We start from the raw sequence: 18735 nt of genomic DNA, 5'->3' as shown, positions 1-18735 counted from the left end.
TTTCTTTGTGTCTTAGTTTGTCAGTTTTATTTGTTTTTTTCGTTGCCTGTTGGCATGTGAGGACAACTGGGCAACTGGTGTAAGTCCTTCACCGGTTACGGAACATTGTATTAGACTATTGACTTTGCTATTCGTGCCTCTGTTGAAGAAACTGATCACTTAGCAATCACTTATGACCCTGGATGGGTCATAAAACTGGTCACTCATGATGATTGTGTCTCCTCGAATGTTGATCACTCTTGTATATACTGACCTTCTGAAGAATTTAGTTTTAGTTTACATGCGACATGTCCCAAGCTTTAAGAGATTTTTGCCTCTAAAGAGGGTCGCCCAAGGGTAACTAAGGTAAGTTAAAGACTTTGTTTACACAGGGTAACACTTGAAAGTATATTAAACGAAATAAACAATGAATGTGTGGCCCTCATAATTCATACATAAAATCCGAACCTAAAAACTGAAATATGTATCCACTTTTTCTAAAAATTCCAAGTTTTCAGTATATTTACATAAGAACTAAGACTCTAAGAAGACTAAGAGCTATGACATATTCTTCAAGAATTACCGTGAAAATTAAGATCGTTTTGCCGGTTTAGCTAGAAGCTATTTGTGTAAGTTCTTCCTTAGGCTCTTTGCATTCCTATTCTGCTTTAAAAATACTGGAAATTTATTTAATTCCACCACAGTTCTAACACTAAACATTTTTTTCCTCTTTCGGAGGTTTATCAGTGTACAGGGAACATCGCGGAAAGTTTGAGTGGAAATAACAAGTAGTATAGAATGAACGTCAGAATTTTTTTCAAAGGATTTTACATAGCTAAGAGCATGATTTAATCTTTTGTAGTCGGTCGGAGAGTATCTGCTTACAGTTGATTCAGTAAAGAAAGTGATTTGCCCTTTTCATAAATCATTTTGTGAGAGGACTGGAACTAGTCCCAAGAGGATACGGGATTCTTAAATACGCCCTTGAGCGTGTTAAACACGAGATAATTGTGTGCGACACGGAGTTAACCTAACAAGATTGCGAAGAACACAAACATTTCAGGAGAAGAACCGACCAAAGTTGTAAGTTGTCGAATTGCTTAATTGATAGTATAGATATAGCAACATGTTTAGTCATGAATAGTTTGTTCTTTTTCTACCGTCATAGTTTGACTTTTGCTATCAACATAAAGCTCTTCCACATCCTCTGTCAACACCTAACCTTCAGTCTCTTCACTTCCACCACGAGTTCGAAACAGAAAGTTAATCAAGCCAATTTATTAAACGTGATCGATCGAGTTTTCTATATCGAGTTGTTCCCATTCTGGGCAAGGAATGGAAGGAGTAAAAATGGAATGGAAGGAAATAACTAGAGAAATGATTATTTATCAGGGAACGGCAGAATGTCCATTTGAAAATAATAGATTAAAGGATCAGACATTAGTCTATAATTCTTTTGAACAATTCATCACTTATTGCACTACCAAACTCCAGAAGAACTTTCAATTTTCAACAAGTGAGTTCCTGGTCTAACGAATTTTGCCGATGGCTCCCAGAGAGGGTTGTGGCACAACTGTTTGATGTTGTAGCCTATTTGGTGAGAACAATAATCCAACTGAAAGGGGGTCCTGAAATGATTTGAAAGTAGAATGTCCATGAAAGATATGTCAGATTAACGGCTCAGACATTAATCTAGCGCAAGTTTTCACTGCATTGGTTATTTAAATACACTTGAAACAGTTTACAGTGGATTTTTTTTTTTGTAATTACGCATAAATCATAAGCCGAGTACAATTAGCGCCGATTCCTTTTTTTGAGATCTTAACTTACAAAGAAGGTCTAGATAGTTCCCCTCCCTAGAATTTGAAAATGGTCAATTCAGTATTTTCTGTTTATTGACTTACAGAATGTGATGATTGAATTGGTTCACACGGTGATTAGCGAAATTATTTTTCGTTCCCTGTGTTATATTGTTTTATTTTTTTTTTTTTTTTTGATCGATGTTTGAATTGTGAAATCTGCAACTTAACAGTGCGTGATAGTTTGGCAAAATGGTTATTAATGCCAGAATTGAAAAACTTGCAACTAATTATTACTCTAGCTTATTTTTCGGAATATTGTTTGAATACATTTTGTTTACTCGTTCCTGTAGTAGTTAATTATATTTTGTTAAAAAAAGCAAACCGCAACTTTGTTTTCTACGGCTTTAGCAAGTAATCTTTTAACATCAATTGGAACCCCACTTTGTTTTAATTAATGGACTTAACTCTCTTACGCACGCGTCCGGGCAGGTTATTCCGTCACTGCCAACGCATCTTCGTGGAATGCCGCTTGGTTAAAAAAAATATATATATATATATATATATATTCTGACACTGAAAGTTTCTGAATACCCATTTACTTGTTAAAATACAGTTATGCAAGGTATCTGGAGGCAGTTAATAATCTCGAAGTCTCTAGGGCTGGCCTTTCTAAACACACATACACACAACGCTTTGCAGATTTCTTGTCAAAAGCATGATGGCAAGGAATTAAAGTTATTTCAAACAGTCTAGAACATAACCACATACACAAACAAAGTTAAGCGAGATTTCAATGCTTATAAGAGTGGCCACATTCCCTAAGGTCGTGGTAAAATGTTTTGAATTCCGCTGTTGACAAATACTTTGACCCATTTTCAAGTGCTTCTGATCAATGTTTAGTTGCCATATTGTCCACATTGTTAGGGGCAAAATATTGATCACGCGAACCTGTTAAGAGCCAACATGGATGGATATTCGAGTGCGATATTGTTGTTCGTAAAATTGATGCCCTTGGACGACTTATTCCGACGCTTCGAATAGTCTATTTTGGGACACAAATTGCTGTTTAAGAGCTAGTTTGTGAGTGACTGATTAAGATGCTAGTTTGCGATAGAAGACCGCTTGTTTATCAGCATTTGCCGACTTTGTGTCGAATATCGGCTGTCACGACAAATGTCATATCGTTTTGTAATGGTAATTTGCGGCGTATATTTATCGCAAATACGGAGCCTTCTTTGTTCTCCATGGTCTCAAGGCATTTCCTAAAAGCCTATTACCTGTTTGCTTGTTTTCAAAATAAATGGCATGTTTTGGCAGGTCCGATTAGACGATACTAATTTTTTTCTCACTTTGAATTCCTGAGTATATATGCAACACGATCTTGCTCCTGAAATTGATTGCGAGATCAACGAGCTCTTAAACCCGGTGTGAACGGACAGAAACTGCGTTAGGTCTGACGACTTCACAATTCGACCAGCACGTTTTAATTAGCATCGATGGCCCTATTTGGAGCGGTGCTCCTCGATCACTATAACAGATAACCGAGTTGTTGTTCCACGTGAGTGGACATCAGTCGAGCTGCGTACGAGTTTTAACAAAAACCTTAATTTCTCTCTTCACCGGATCAAACCAGATGAAGGGCGCTGCCGTGTTATCAGGTATGTTTTTAACTTGAAGTATTCCACTATAACGTAATCAAAGTCCTTTGCGTTCCTCCGCTTATTTGATCCATAAATACTGTATTAAATGTAGAAAGACCACCGATCAGTTAATAAATTAGGATGACAACTTCAAGTTAATATGCAGTTACTTATTCGAAAGCAACGTGATTTATCGTTCATATTTGTATAAAGTTCTCGGAACGGCGACACAACTGGTGATACCTAATTACGGCGCTACATGATACTGAATTTACAACGATAATCTTAAATCCCGGCGTGTTAAGACCTGTTAAGCATCACGGAAAGGAACCCGCTCACAATCGGATTCTATGGGTTTGCTTTATAAGCACGTGCTTTAATAGAATAAAAATACATTGCCCATAATTTAAATGTTGGTATTTTTGAAAAAGACAAGAAAACAAGCCTATTGGTGTAGTTGAGAAGCTGTTACTGGAAGTTTAAAGTTCATTAATTGTAACGGTTAAATTTGTTAGTACTCGTAATCTTACGCTCAGTTGTAGTACACTTTCTCTTTCATTTGTCCGAATTCAAAACGCGCTCGATTCCTGTTTCCCACAGTTTGTTTACCACTTCGAAACCGCATGCTTAATAGACTTGTAAGAGCTTGAGCTATATGATGCAGAGAGACCTTTGTTAAGCGAACAATCAAACTCACTCCTATGACACAAAGCGTCCAAATGCACGATCAAACAATGGCTAAATCAAGAGCATGTAAAACAAAGATGTTTTGCGAAGCATGGTAAACTGAGTGGCAACCACAACACGGAAGATAACGCTACACGTGTCTCAGACATTAGAACACCTGTGATGCATGGTAAGCCACGTGGTTTTCCCAGATGCGTTAAATCGTTTGCTTTTGGGGCACGTGTTTTTTAGAAAAGAAAACTTTCTGTATTGATCGCAGTTTTTACGCGAGTCGGTTCAAAGTACGTTGCAGTTGCCCGTTAAAGTTACTGCAGATATGGTTACCATGACTTAAGGTTGCCGGTTAGTATTCGCCTTCACATTTATTTTTGTAAGTGTCCTGTTCGTTAGCACTCTTTACTCAAGTTTTCCGAAGTTTCACGTTTATACAAACCTCAAATTTCAACTTATCGGATCTACACTCCAGATCAATTGCTTTGATAGGACAACGCAAGCCACAAGCCCAAGGTTTACAACTGATCTTGATTCGCGTCATTCATGTCTTTTTTTTTTTTCTTTTTTTTTTTTCTTGGTGTTTGAGCTGTACGCGATGCTAGGCAGCTACGAACCAAACCGCCAACTAAACTTGGTCAAACTTCCATCGTAAACATCTGTTAGCTTAGTGATCATATTGTGTTCATGGTTTTATTGAGACATTAGAGTCAATCCCGCTGCTCAATATCAAATGAGGGCTTATCATATTGACTAGCCGTGGAATATAACTTCAGACAGGTGGGTTGAACGTAACGCAACATGGGCCCGTCCTTGCATAGAAGATTGTTTTTAAGCCGTTTATCTCCGAATAGTTCAGGGAGAACACTGGTAAGCCGAAGGTACTGAGATAAAATCACAAAATAATGGTCCCACCAAAACAGTTGTCTATTTTGGTGCCCTTCAAACAATTTAGATTTATAATTATTTCGAAGGCTTCTCTAAAATAATGGCTCCCTCTTCGTTAAGAAAACGTTGATATTTCATTCCCTTGAACAGTTTCTGAAAAGGTTCAACACTTGCTTACATAATACGGCCAGAAAGCGTCAGATTATTTTCTTAATTGCAGTTTCGAGTGTTTCGAGACTTTCGAACCTTCAAGTTTCGAGCCTTCGATCGCAGCAACCGTTTTGTCTCAACAAAGGGCCAATGTTCAAAAATTCACTGCGGCAGTTTACTTTTATCATCTTGAACTGAGTTCATTATCGACTAAGTGACTCTCATACAGATGTGCGGTGTGCGCATAGCAAAGAGAACATTTGCTTCACTTGCATCTTGCTTCCGGTGACGTTATTTCTTATTAAATTCTGAAGTAACTTCTCTCTTTTTAGATTTGGTAGACAAAAGCTCTCATACAGGTGACCACTTTCAATGTTGTCACCAGCGGTATACAGCTAAACTGCCGACCACGGAGACTGCCACTCCCAGTCTCAATGTTGTTTCCAAAAATACAGAAACAGACTTACATTCCACTAACCATCTGAACAACCAATAGAAAATGAGAGAGAAATGTTCAAACGACTTCACAGCTCCAACTTATCTTAAAAGGAAAACGAAAACCTTTCTTTACCAATGTGAAATTGTTTACATATTTAGTTGCCGCCAATTCATTTTTCTGTAGGGTCCAATGCTTTTAATTAACTGCTAAATTTCCAATCGATTGTTTACAAGGAAACCACAGGGTTCCAAAGCTGTGACTGGATAGATACAATATTGTTGATAAACGGATCATTCGCTGCCAGCTGGTATGGTAATTTTTTCAGTTGCGGGACATTTCACATGAAATCTTTAAGTTCCTTTTTCTAGTTTTAATTGTGGCCATTTTTCCGCTAATGAAGGCTAACTCTTTACTTTATATTTCAAAACTATTGTAAGAATGAAGAAGTTTTGAAAAGTCTCAAACAGATTTTTCTGCTGTAAGGCGTGCCGCCTTGTACGGTTCGTTTGCTTTGTTTGGTCAGCTGCTGTGGTTTTGTTTGATCTGACCTTGCTCAGTTGCTCTTTTGCAATGTTTTGCCAACATTAGCTGTGAGAGGCTGCAAAAGGATGTTTGGTACGTAAAGAAGTATATCACATTGCGGATAAGTTCGAGAATAAGAGCAAACCACAGTCATTTTACTACGTAGTACTTTTACTACAAACGGCCACTTACTACATTCACAGTATTCCAACTGGTACCTGTGTCCTATCAGTGGTCTAGATTCATCGTTCGGGTAACACAGTACATTGACCATCATAGGCGTGTGAGGTATGTGCTTTTTACGTGTTTAAGGTCTGTTCTCCGTGATTTGAGATCATTCTAAGGAATTCTTGTGGTAATTCGTACAGTTTTTGGATGAGTTATTTTCGGCCACCGCTGTCATTCCTTTCCCAGGAACATTGATCGTCTCTTCATCGGTGTTATTATGATAGACTATATTTGCTTTCATGGATAATATCATATCAAAACATTTCACACCTTATTATAGTTTTAAGCGTAACTTTAGTGATTATTTTTTTAAAAGAACATTACAGGTCTCAGTATGATGTGTCCTGGAGACAAGTTATGTAGTATACATCGTACAACAACATGGCGGTCAGGGTTTTACGATCAATTCAGTTTCGCAGTCGGAACACTTTAATTTTGTAACTTTTGATATGTACTTTTATTTTCATACCTACATGTAAAATATTTAAAACAGCGTGAAACTTCAAATGTATTTTAAACGGTACCGTCAAAACATTCAGTAATCTAAGGACGTGAAAACTTTTCTAAACATAACTGTCGGTCATATCTGATCCCAGACTCCCCATGTGGTACTAACGCAGAGGCTTATCCAACGCCCTAGGGGTTAAATATCATGTTTTTGTGCTAGTCGGGGTAAATTAAGTTCTTCTACAAATTTTAGCTATCGCGGCATCAAAACAATTCATGGCCCGCTAAGTGGTTTACCTAAGTTGGTTTGCCAACCCAAATGGGCTTCAAAAGTAACCAGGAAAAATCATAAAAAAAACTCTCACGAGTAAAAGTTGTTCGATGCAGTCGTCCTGGTTCCTCTTACGTTTAGATTAAGAGTCTGGCACCTTTTGTTCCTTTTGAATAAGGCTAGGAGGATAAAACGGAGTACTTTAAATTTTAGAATGTCACAAGACTTTAGAATTTTCTTTTTGCTGGGTAAATTTGTTTGCACATCGAGATAAAATGACCCAGATCTGCGCCAACGATAATAAACACAGAACTGAGATATCTATTCTAGACGCGGTGGCTCACTTTTGAGACAAATGTATCTCGGACGCAATATCCGCTGTGCAGCTCATCACTGTCATGTGACTTCCCTTGCAATTATTGAGGTACTAGGATAACAAGAACAAATAAGAAGGGCTTGACAAGATTAGAGTGAGAAGACGACCCCATTGTGATATTGTAGTCTCGTAATGCGCATGTGGGTTTGATTGACAATGAAATGATGAAGAGGCTTTAGAAAAAAAACTTATTTAAAAAGTTGTAGTCGATAATTTTAGTAGCAGATACAACCGACTAGAAAAATAGCTGAGACGTGTACACAAGAGAAGATGTAAAAAGCATGCACATATGATTGCAAAATATTTTTGCTAAACTAACGCTACTGATAATGTACTTGGCAATTCTCCCTCCCCCCCTTATCGATGATTCTTGAAGTTCTATTGAACGATATGGTGTGACTTAAAGCCTTTTGGCAAACCAGAGCATTAAATTAGAGTGACGGCAGGAGGAAATTAGGTAACATTCTCGGGTTGAAGGACGTGAAGCTGCAGTAAGAAAATAAAAGGAAAGTGAATGAAAGACGTGTTTTTCCCTAAGTGTTCCAGCATTCCAAAGTCCAAAATTCCAGCGTTCTATATTTCGTGACCTAACTCTTGAATTTGAACTCTCAAACTGGAATTTCCAATCAACCAACCTGCTATGGGATTACTGCAGGGTCTAATATCCAAGGGGCTTTTAAAATACTGGAAAAAAAAAAACAGTTTTAAAATGATCCAATTTGTTTTCTCGAGCGCACTAAAAGTGGCCCTGGGTGTTTCGTGCAGGAACATTCCAATCTATTTTAAAAAGAAGAGAACTTCGAAGCAGTAATTTAACCCAGTTTATCTCAGGAAAAGATATGTGATAAGCGTGGGTAGATTTCTCTTGAGCATTTTAGTATGTCTTTAATTTGGTTGAGAAACATAATAAGTATTTTATTTGAACCCAAACATATAACCTGCCTTGTGACCCAAATTCCAACCTGCTTAGTCATCAAAAACGGGAAGCGTCAAGCCTCCATTTTTAGTCGCAAGGCGCAACGGATGGAAACTTTAGGAGTTTTAAGAAAAATAGCAGCTTAAAAAAGTTTGGGATCAGGACCATAAGCGACCAGTTTAGGCGGTAACGGGTACTATCTCAAAAGTAGGAACAACGAAACTTATAACCATTTTAATCAGTTTTCTCGTTGAACTAATACAAGCTTCTTATCATGCTATGCCGCTTTAAGTCAATTGCAGTAAACAGGAAATTGTCAGACCAGACGCCGTATTTTTTTTTAACCTTCCTTGAAGTAATAGAATCTAAACGAAAATATGAAAGATCGAGGCCTCTTGTCAATCAAAGCGTAATTGCACGTCCACATAACCAACATTTTTGCGATAGAAATTCACGATTTCTTGAATAATAACCAGAAGGCAAGTGTTTTTCTATTGAAAGAGGCAGCAGCTTGTCCAAAATAAGGCTGCTATGCTCGATCATTTTTCCATTTCCTCATTTTATGGTTTAATCAGGCAGGGAAACAAAAGGCGACTAGCATTATTTTAGTTCAAGAAAGGAATAACCTTGAAACAAAAACTGTTCGTTTCTCTCCTGCTTGAAGATAATGGTCGTCAATGCTCCGGGCAATTGGCTTTTTTTTTCTTTCTTTCTTTAATTAAGATAAAGTAAAAAAAAATTGTCCGGATTGTAAAACAATCTTCCAGTTCTTCGGTAAAATGTTTAAGTTTGTCTCTTGTTCTACGGAATAACGTGTACAAAACCACAACATTGACGTTCTTGAGTCGTTTGGTAATTGGCCATCTTTGTCATAATTCCATGTCTCGCCGTCAAGAACATTGCTTTACATTGTGTTCTTCCGGACAGCTTCCGACAACGCCATTTCCTTTCATTCTTTTGCTGATGGGAAAGATTATTTGTGAATCCCAAAGATTTTACCCAAACTCGATTGTGATTGTGACCTGACCTTAATTGCCAGTCGTCCGTGCAGCGAGCCAAGTGAACACAAGATTGATGATTGCCGCTTCAGTTATCTGGCAGCAACAGTAGGTTTTTACCTTAATATTTAACAAATTCAGAAATTCTATTCTGTAGCCAGAATTGCTCACAATTAATATGTAAGTATCGATTTCTTACAAACACCTCGCGGCTAACTGGTTTGAGTTTAATACGTTTTTATGTCAGGAAATCAAAATGAAGCCGGGTTTTATGTCTGAAATTCTTCTAGGATATGATTAAGCCTGTTGGGTCCATGTGAAGTTTTTGAATGGGCCAATGAACTCAACAATCTCCGATGTAGATGACTTTCTATGGTAAACCTGATCGTGAAATGTCATGTTCTTCGTGTTAACGGCGAACTTAAAAACTATAATATTTTAAGCCGATTTATTTCGACAGCATTCATGTGACTTCATTCAATCGCAATTTTTTTGCATGTCGTCTGCCTGTTCAACTCTAGCCCCTCTAGTTCTCCCATGACTAGAAAATGGCTTTCCGTTTAATCAACTTTCCTTCCGTCGATTTCAAGATATCTTCAAGGTAAAGTTGTACCGAACATCAAAAGGAATCTATCGAGATTTAACGCAGGGAAACACGCTGCGAACGATGCCCAAAATGTTTTATTTTCGGCCACTGCTTTTATCTAAGTCAATTGAAAACAAGGAGGTCTTTTCACCGGGCAGCTATTTGATTTTCTCCGATTGTTGGTTCTTCACGTTAAGTGGCCGACTGTCATGTTGAGTGCATGAAACATGTACGGAATGTATTGTACCCGAGATGAACCGATTCATAGAAGTTCCCTGGGGAATGCACCGAATAACCGTATTTCTTTGCAAAATAGCCGAAGCGATTAGTCTATTTTCGCACCAAAAAGGGGCAATTATTCGAGGAAGGGGAGAGGAATTATCCCAAGGCCGGCTAATTAAGACACGGCCATTATTAGAGCAAATACGTAGTGTTATTTAATACGCAAACATAACGGCATCGTAAGTCAAGATTTAAGGAATAAAAATTCCTCTTTTTAACCCTCTTTTTTGCACTCTTGAGACCTAGTTAATAGAGGGGAATGGTTATGAAACCCGACAAAGTTCTTTGTTGCATGTTTTTTTTTTTTCTCCTTTTTGGCCTTGACCGTGCACAAACACAATAGCTGCATACTACTGACTGAGGAACTTACCAATGGAAACGTTTCAGTTACGTAATTCTTGCATAATGTATGAACGAAAAACGAAAGATTGTGCATGATCATGGACCTTCCAACATAAATGTTGAAATCCTTGTTTGCTGCCGGGGAACATTAACACCAATTATTGCAAATATTAAGAGGTTTTAGGAAATGTATAATGCAGAAGCAGAGAAGCTCCCTCGGGAATTTCCAAATGAGTACGTACTGAAATTCTAGCGCTATTCGCTAACTAATACCGGCTCACATTCAGTGAGTTTCGTCAAAAAAAACCTTCTTACGGTTCAACCGAGCTCCGCTGTTAGTACTAAATTATTCTCTCTTTTCGTTCACAGACAATTTCATCAACGTGGGACACAAGATGAACAAGTACTGCACAATTAGGCATCTATTGATGTTAGCATCTCTTACGGGAATCCTAAATCTTGCATACCTGATGTTCCTTGCCGACATAAAAGGAAAGCCAGACCTCTATTCGTTACAGCGCTCCTCGTCGAGTGTACTTCGAAGACAAATCGCAAGTATTCAAGTTGATTCGGATGTTAAGAGTGCGGGACCGAGTTTAAGCTACTTGGAGGTATTGAATTTAGACTTGAAAGACCTCGTGCAGAGATACATGGCTTCTTCAGAGACTATCGCTAGGCAATACGAACTTGATAACCTGCAAGGAGAACATCACCAAGAACAGAAAGTTGTCAATCACTTTTCTATGCCGCGCTGCCTTCCGGCTCCTTTTCTGTTAATTATGGTTCATTCAAGACCTATTAACTTCATGGACAGGGAGTCTATAAGATTGTCTTGGGGTCGAGAAGATAATCCAATCAATCAAGGAAGCTGGACAAGTCCGGAGAGGTAACCACCTAATTTCTATTTCTTTATGCAGTATGTCAATTACTTGCGAACTAGTACACGACTACCTCCTATCATCAGTTTAAAGTTATTATAACATCGTCGCGCCATACTCGCCAATTAACCTTACTAATGAAGAAAGTCACCAACGTTATGATAGCATGTGTTGTTAAGGCTGGTCTGAAATCAGACATAGCACAGTATACTCCCAAAAAGTTTGCATTATCTTTGGACGTGCACGTGGGCCGGTGTTATTTAAAATGATGAAATGAGTTTTTAAAGAATTCTAATTCATCCGGCTTCTTGGAAAGAAGAATATCCTCCTACGAACCACACTGAATCCCCTTATATGTACTCCTACACCACCCACCCACTCCTTTCCATGTTATGTACCAGTTTTAAACGCATCAGCGGGGTGAACTAACCGCTTTCCATTGCAATGGCGCGTCCTTCAAGCCTATAATTACTGATCTTTCTTATTGTCACTGGATAAATCCCTAAATAAATCATGCTGATAATCCTTATTACCGTAACAGAGCCTACTAACAGCCAATCAGACTAATGCGCCATCTGATTGACTACACAGTGACCGTTTAATGACAATAGACACAGCTCAGGGAACTGGTCAGTCTTTTGAAATGGCTTCAAGTTAAGCATTTTCGTGAACTTTCGCTTGGCTTGAAAATAATTTTGACCATCCGGTGTTGATGTATTTACTGTTTCCATTTTTTTTAAATTTCTCAGATCATGGAAAACTGTGTTTCTTGTTGGTCAAACTAACAATTCCAAGCTAAACAATCTCATAAGACAGGAGGCCCAAATTCACAAAGACATTGTCATAGGAAGCTTCCTCGACTCCTACCGTAATCTGTCTCTCAAGACATTATTGGGATTTCAGTGGTCGTGGCGACATTGTCAACCCAAATATGTCCTCAAAACTGACGAAGATTGCTACGTCAATGTTCTATCACTTGTTCAGTGGCTACAGGAGTATCACGAGACCAATGGATCCAAGCCACTATATGCTGGTAACATACAAAGAGACATGCAAGTTGTGAGAAACAAAAAGCATCGTTATTATGTATCTTTCATGGATATAAATACACATACGTATCCGCCTTATGCCTCGGGAGGAGGGTATGTCTTCAGCGCAACCCTTTTACCAAGACTTCTAACAGCATCTCGGGAGGTTCCTATGATTCCAGTTGAAGATGCTTGTGTTGGACTTTACATGAGACATATTGGCATCAAACCAGTTCATGACACTAGAATCTTGCCGTTTGTCTTTTGCGAGAGGAAGGAGACAGGATTGAACGAAAGACCGATTTGTCACTTACGGGACCCTCTTGTGTTACATGGCGTCAGAGACATTCTTCAAATACAGACACATTATAATGTTTTGCTGATGACATTTATCCCAACAATCTGCTCTTATGTAGAAAATCAATCATTTAGTAGGCACTTCCAACAGTCCTGTTAATTTAAAACTTTGGTTAAAAAACGTCTATTAAATTATTTTTGTTGCAGTTTTTAACGATCTTAGTCTTGTGATGTTATGATAAAAAGTTTCCACATCTACTTCAAACAGCTTTAGAAATACCTTTAATCGTAGTTAGGTCTCGAGACTGACTGTTCAAATACTGTATTCTAGTTTTTCCAAAGATCCCCAGACACAAGTGCACGTTTACGTCTGTAAACGGATATCTTTTTATACGTTTACGTCTTTCGTCCAGGCGGAAAAAAACGACATAAATGCGTATATGTACGCATATTTTCGTAAACGCGCTGCAAAATGGATAAGTTCGTAAACGGGAAAATCTCCGATCACGAATTCTCGTGAGAACTTCATAAACGGATACGTTTGTACACGCTGATGCTACGTCAAGTAATTTACGCATGCTTAATGCCAGTGCCGTACATAGGCGTCCTGGGTTGACAACAGAGAGTTTAAGCAAACGGCGACGGCAACGAGAAAGCTACCAAACAAAAGTTTTCATGAGTAGAACACTGAATGTGCACGTGCGTTATAAATCTTTGTTCATTTCTTTGCTGTCCTCTGCACAAAAACAAGTGAATTAACTAAATTCTGCGTACTTTGAAGAACAAAAACGGAGACGGATCATTTTTCAGATGTTCATTTGGAATTAAACGCTGGCGTTACATATTCAGCTTGACCAAGTTCTGAGACCAATATATAGGCGCACTGAACAGATCTAGATAACTGCGAAATTCGAAGTCAAAATAGAGCTTTTTTAACTAGGCGTTGTCGCTGTAATCATTGCTTGACCTCTCTAAAATATTTACAGAAAACGCAACAAAAGTATCCACAACAAAGAGTCGCTTACCACAAGTTGGCAATTCACTTCAGTGTGAATCTTTCAGGTAGAAACTTCCAGCAAAAGTTGTAAAGACTGAACTGAACAAATCTTTTCGCCGCCAATCTTTATTCCTGGCTCGCTCCACTTCTCGGCGTTCCTCGCTTACATTTTGCCCCCATTCTCTTTTCCTGGCAAGTTCCGCCTCCTTTCTCTAGCCCTCGCTCGCTTTACTTCATGACATTGTTCAGTACTGTTTCGCCTCCTTCCTCTAGCTCTGGTTCGCTCTCTTTCGCGATCTTCTTAGCTACTTCTTCGCCTGTCAATTCTTGCTGTCTGCCGTTCTCTTTCACGTTCTGCTTCTGTTAAACCCTGTCTTGAAAACCTAATATCAACTCTGCTATCGTTAGTTGACATAATAGAGTTACCATGAGACTCCCCTTTCCCAGTTTGTACGGAGGGACGGACGCTCACTCGCACGATAACGTCATAACCAAATTTTCTCGGCTTATAATAATAATTGATGGTTTAACCAGAATTTCTTGCCCGTGCTGCTCCGCTGAATCTCCGCTATTATAATGGTTCTTTTTAATCTGCTGATCTCGGTAAACGCGTTCGTGAAAGGTAAGGTTTTATTTACATTTCTCTCGTCGTTTTAGTGAACATTTGACTGAAATTGTCCTCCAAACGTGAAGGTAAAAAGATCTCTACTAACAAAAAACTGTTTATTATTTGCCGAAAATAATTCGTGAGCGGCCTATCCTAGCGGTGCGTATTGCAAATTACTAAATGAAATAACTCGGACCGCTAAGGGAACCAATTAGAAGCCTCCTTTTCATCGCCAACCAGTTCAACCACATAACGAATCAATTAACCGTTTACGTGTGGTCAGACGTAAACTATCGCCAGACTCCTATGGACAAAAACATTAGTACATGTATGCGTTTAGAGACGTAAAGAGATAAGTAAGGAGATACGTGTGGCGGACATTATTAACAGCAGTAATTGATTGATCTGGCAGAAAAATAGGGTTATCCTATTTTATAATAAAGTTTCCATATAACGCGCGCTCTGATTGGCTGAAACAGCGTGCTTTATCAGAGAACAGATGCACGGGTTGATGATGGTAAGCTGGCTTTCAAATTTTTGCTTCGGAAATTTGCAAATTTAAACATCCCCTGTGACTCAGACAAACACAGTGGAAACGAGCTATTTGTCTGCAGCAGATGCAAGTTTTGCTAGATTCCGACAAAACAGGAAGCGAAATAAACAAATTCTCAACCTAGCAAATGCTTCGATAAAAGACATTATAAGCAGAAATTTTACTTACGAAGTAAAACAACGACAGAAAACACTAATATTGAACTGTCTCTGTTTATGATGACGGCTTTATTTTTGTAAAAATGCTCAAACAACACTTACATGCAGTGTAGTAACGCTTGTTTGCTTACTAGTGATATCCGGTCATCTCAGCGAAGTGAACCTCAACAATTTCGTATCAACGTTCACCCGACGAGTGATCAGTTGAAAGCTTGCTGTGATATTCTCTCCAGTTCTCGGAGTAGAACCAGTGGTGGCAGTCTAGTCTTTCCAAGTTTGACCCTAGCTCGGGCAATCTTGCGGCAAGCGGCTACCAGCGGCTGCAAGCCGTAAATAACTGTAGCTCCTTTCAAAAAGAACTCAGCATTTCGCATTTTCATCCGCAAGCTTTGAGTTCTTTGTTTCGTAATTTCCATTGGAAAAGTGCATGTTTTCATGAGCCACAACGCGGCCAGATTCCTCTGAACTAGAAACCTTTAGATCCTTATTTAAAAAATTAAACCAAAAAGCGAACTTTGAAGGCATCGTTCTTCTCTCGAAAGCCACTCGAAACCGAGAGGTTAACTGGGTGAAGTTCAGTTTGTGATTGACAGCTCTTGTCTCATTAGCCAATCAAATTATTTGGACAATTCTAACAAGGATTGTGATTGGCTTATGTTAGCGTGTTTTATCAGAGAACAGATGCACGCTGACGCCAATTTTACTCGTCTGGAAAATAAAGTTTGGTTTGAAAATTCAGACGAATGCGTGAGGAAATTAATGGATTCTTTATCATAAAACAAATGAAGAAGCCTCGACTGAGCTCTGTTCTGTTGTAAAGCACTTAGGAAGCGGTAGAGCACTGAAGTAGTAGGGAGAAACACTCAACTACATCTCGTGTTTCACTTCTTTCGTGCTCTACCGCTTCCTGCGTGCTTTACAACAGAACAGGGCACAGTCGAGGCTTCTTTATTTGTTAACTATTAGATGGTTGTAAATCTCTTTGTCAGCTGTTTATTGTCTTAGTTAAAGTCGTATAGCATAAAATTTTTATGCAATTTTATTCTGTACGTTTTTCATTCCTATCTACTAACCTTACATACGGCCTGTGCCACTTAAATTCGAATGAACCAATCAGCATTCAGCAGTTGGAAGGAACTGTACTGTCCTGACGTCATTTGTATGTTAACAGGAAAGGCATTGATGACGGGCCACATGTTTCCTTTTTCATTCCCTTTCAAGCTTCCAAGTTTATCTCAAACAAAAGTTTTATTTCCATTTCATTGCAAAACTTGTCAAAGTACACAAGAGTCGTAAGTTTGGACCAGGATTGTTTAACAAAGGGTGCCCACGATACAAACCTAGCAAGCGGTCTACAACAAAATAGCGTTCCATTAAGGCAAAATTCAGTCTAAACGAAAAACAAATTCTGTGACTACAACCGCCTAAAGTGAGAATAGCAGAGGGCCCCACAAAGTCACTTCAGAACTTTCTGGCAATGATCAAGCAAGCATCCAACCAGATAAAACAAGCCAAGTTGGCCGTAAGAGGTAGAACATCTCAATAAAATCCAAAATATAGAGGCCCCTAGAGGCCTCTTTAGGTTTTTCAATAACCACAAATGTAATCACAACCAAAGAGCGGTCGTGATTACTTAAGTGCAGCACATCCCAACCACTTTATTATACCTACCCTTGCAGCACAGTAGTTTCCACGGCGGTGATCAGAGATACCTACCCATTGGTCTACCGTGGCTTTAGGAGTTAGGCAAGACTGTGTCTTGTCACGTATGTTACAATTCTAGTACCAAAGTTCTCATTTCACAACTTGCTTACATTGAAAAATATATATATTTTTTTCTGGCAACACAAAAAAAATACCTCATAAAAGATAATATGAAATAGCAAATTTATACCGGCCTTTTTAAAAAGGAATGTCTTTAGTCGGCTTGAGATGTTTCTGAGGATTTGATTTCTTTAGGTGAATAGTTCCAGTGCATAAAGTGAGAAACTACGTTCGCAAATAGCTGTAGTATAAAGCTGTACGATAAACATCAGGCAGGTCAAATGATAAGCAGTTTGGCGATTGTCTACTAAGAATTTCACAAGTTAAGGTGGCTTGCTACTAGGGATACGGTATGGTTTTTTGGTGCTATTCATAAGATGTGCCTCTATGTTCTGTATGTATGTGCTGTAATTCGTCCTTAGAACGGCAGTCAGCATGGAAATGAGACTAGTGTGACACTTCAATCTAATGAATCTATCAGTGATTACAAAAGCGTTCACCAGGCGTTTCTAGTCATTAACATTTATTCCCCTAGATTCACTGCCTGAGACGAAGAACTGTTTTAGCACAGTTTCTAGGGGAGAATACCACGAACTCCAAGCTAAGACATGATAAATTTAGAAAACAATACGGATAAGTGATCGCCTGCATACATGTATACAGTACTGTACTTAGTTAAACTTACATAATTTAACAAATTGACGTCAGTTTTTCATGCGTCTGCAGTGGCCTCGGGCCTCCCCTTATTTTGGGGAAAAAAATGAAAATCACAGAAGGAAGAAAAGCCGGCAGGGCAAACAAAACAAACCGCCCGCCACCTTAGCTCAAGGTCTGGATCCGCCAATGGTCTGTTCAGTTGTTGATCATGAATTTCGTCATCCGCAGACTACTTTGACAATGTTATGACGAAATTCATTGTCAATAACAAGACAGACGCATGAAAAAATGACGTTAATTTGTTTTTCACGATAACAAATTGTCAAATTGTCCGCTCTCGCTCGCGGACGCATCGCATAAATTATAAATTCATGTGTCTATCCGCTTATTGACAATAAGAATTAGCCAATGAGCACGCGAGAATTTCTACAGTTATCGTAAAAAGGCCATTTTAAAGTTGTGTGCTTAGTTACCTGGCCTATGAATCCAAACGAGGCTGGAGGTGACCTTACTTTGATACAGACCTCTCGGTTTATCTCATTGAAATGCCATCCAGTTAGCATAAGAACAACTTGATTTACACAACAAAAGCAGTGAGGTCTTTATCAAAACAAGGCCACCTGCAGTGAGGTCTTTATCAAAACAAGGCCACCTGCAGCCTCGCTTCCATTCAAAGGCCAGGTCAATGGGCAGACAACTGTAAAATGATATATTAGCACACTTGCACAACGTCGTCATCTGACTTCAACTAAAGGAATTCATTTATTCGTTTATTTGAATTTTAAACTTCATTAGGCTTGAGATAACAATTTTTCTAATTAGCAAAAGGGAGGAAGAAAAAGTGAAGGATTCTGGTCAGGAGCCATAATTATGGCTCCTGATTCTGGTATTAAACTGTAGTCAAACGACGCCATCATGTAAATGAGTTTATAACGCATTCTTAAGATACAAAATGCACAAATGAAACACTCATTGCGAACAAATACACCTTTTTTCATGTTTGGTGACTTCATGAGCCATTGCAATTATCTTCTTGATTTCAAAGCTCCGTTCCTAAGAGATGTAAACACATGATCTGGCACAATTCGTCACAGTGCAAACAATAGTCTGGATAAACGAAACCATTGTTTACGAGTTTTACAACTGCCTTTGAAGACACTTTTCGAAAACATTTTGGTTTAACATTTTGTAACCCCTTTTTCTAGATTCCCCAGGCTTCGAAGGCGCCAGACTTGAAGTGATGTCTTCGGAA

The 18735-nt window shown here is 38.7% G+C and overlaps 1 protein-coding gene across 5 annotated transcripts; it reads left to right on the top strand.

Annotated features, from left to right (window-relative positions):
• The first annotated feature begins 974 nt into the window (after positions 1 to 974).
• LOC110047675 (beta-1,3-galactosyltransferase 5-like) lies at positions 975 to 12961 on the top strand. Of its 5 annotated transcripts, none has more exons than XM_020753435.2 (3): positions 975 to 1062; positions 10914 to 11430; positions 12172 to 12961. In XM_020753435.2, the coding sequence occupies exons 2-3, from the start codon at positions 10940 to 10942 to the stop codon at positions 12905 to 12907; spliced, it is 1227 nt and encodes a 408-aa protein (XP_020609094.1). In that variant the 5' UTR covers positions 975 to 1062; positions 10914 to 10939; the 3' UTR covers positions 12908 to 12961. The 5 variants fall into 5 exon arrangements, with proteins under 5 accessions (XP_020609094.1, XP_020609091.1, XP_020609092.1 ...); XM_020753432.2 differs by lacking the exon at positions 975 to 1062 and adding an exon at positions 2725 to 3439; XM_020753433.2 differs by lacking the exon at positions 975 to 1062 and adding an exon at positions 4076 to 4450.
• Positions 12962 to 18735: the final 5774 nt, after the last annotated feature.

Source organism: Orbicella faveolata, unplaced genomic scaffold (genome assembly GCF_042242905.1).
Source record: "Orbicella faveolata isolate gen_17 unplaced genomic scaffold, um_ofav_v1 contig_35, whole genome shotgun sequence".
Classification (NCBI taxonomy): Eukaryota; Metazoa; Cnidaria; class Anthozoa; order Scleractinia; family Merulinidae; genus Orbicella; species Orbicella faveolata.
This window is presented reverse-complemented; position numbering and strand designations above follow the sequence as displayed.

Excerpts from the sequence above, each read along its gene's own strand:
- LOC110047675 (XM_020753432.2), top strand. The coding sequence starts at position 3,415 with ATGAAGGGCGCTGCCGTGTTATCAG. Across the intron at positions 3,440-10,913 it reads GGGCGCTGCCGTGTTATCAG|ACAATTTCATCAACGTGGGA; the intron begins GTATGTTTTTAA and ends TTTCGTTCACAG. Across the intron at positions 11,431-12,171 it reads AGCTGGACAAGTCCGGAGAG|ATCATGGAAAACTGTGTTTC; the intron begins GTAACCACCTAA and ends TAAATTTCTCAG.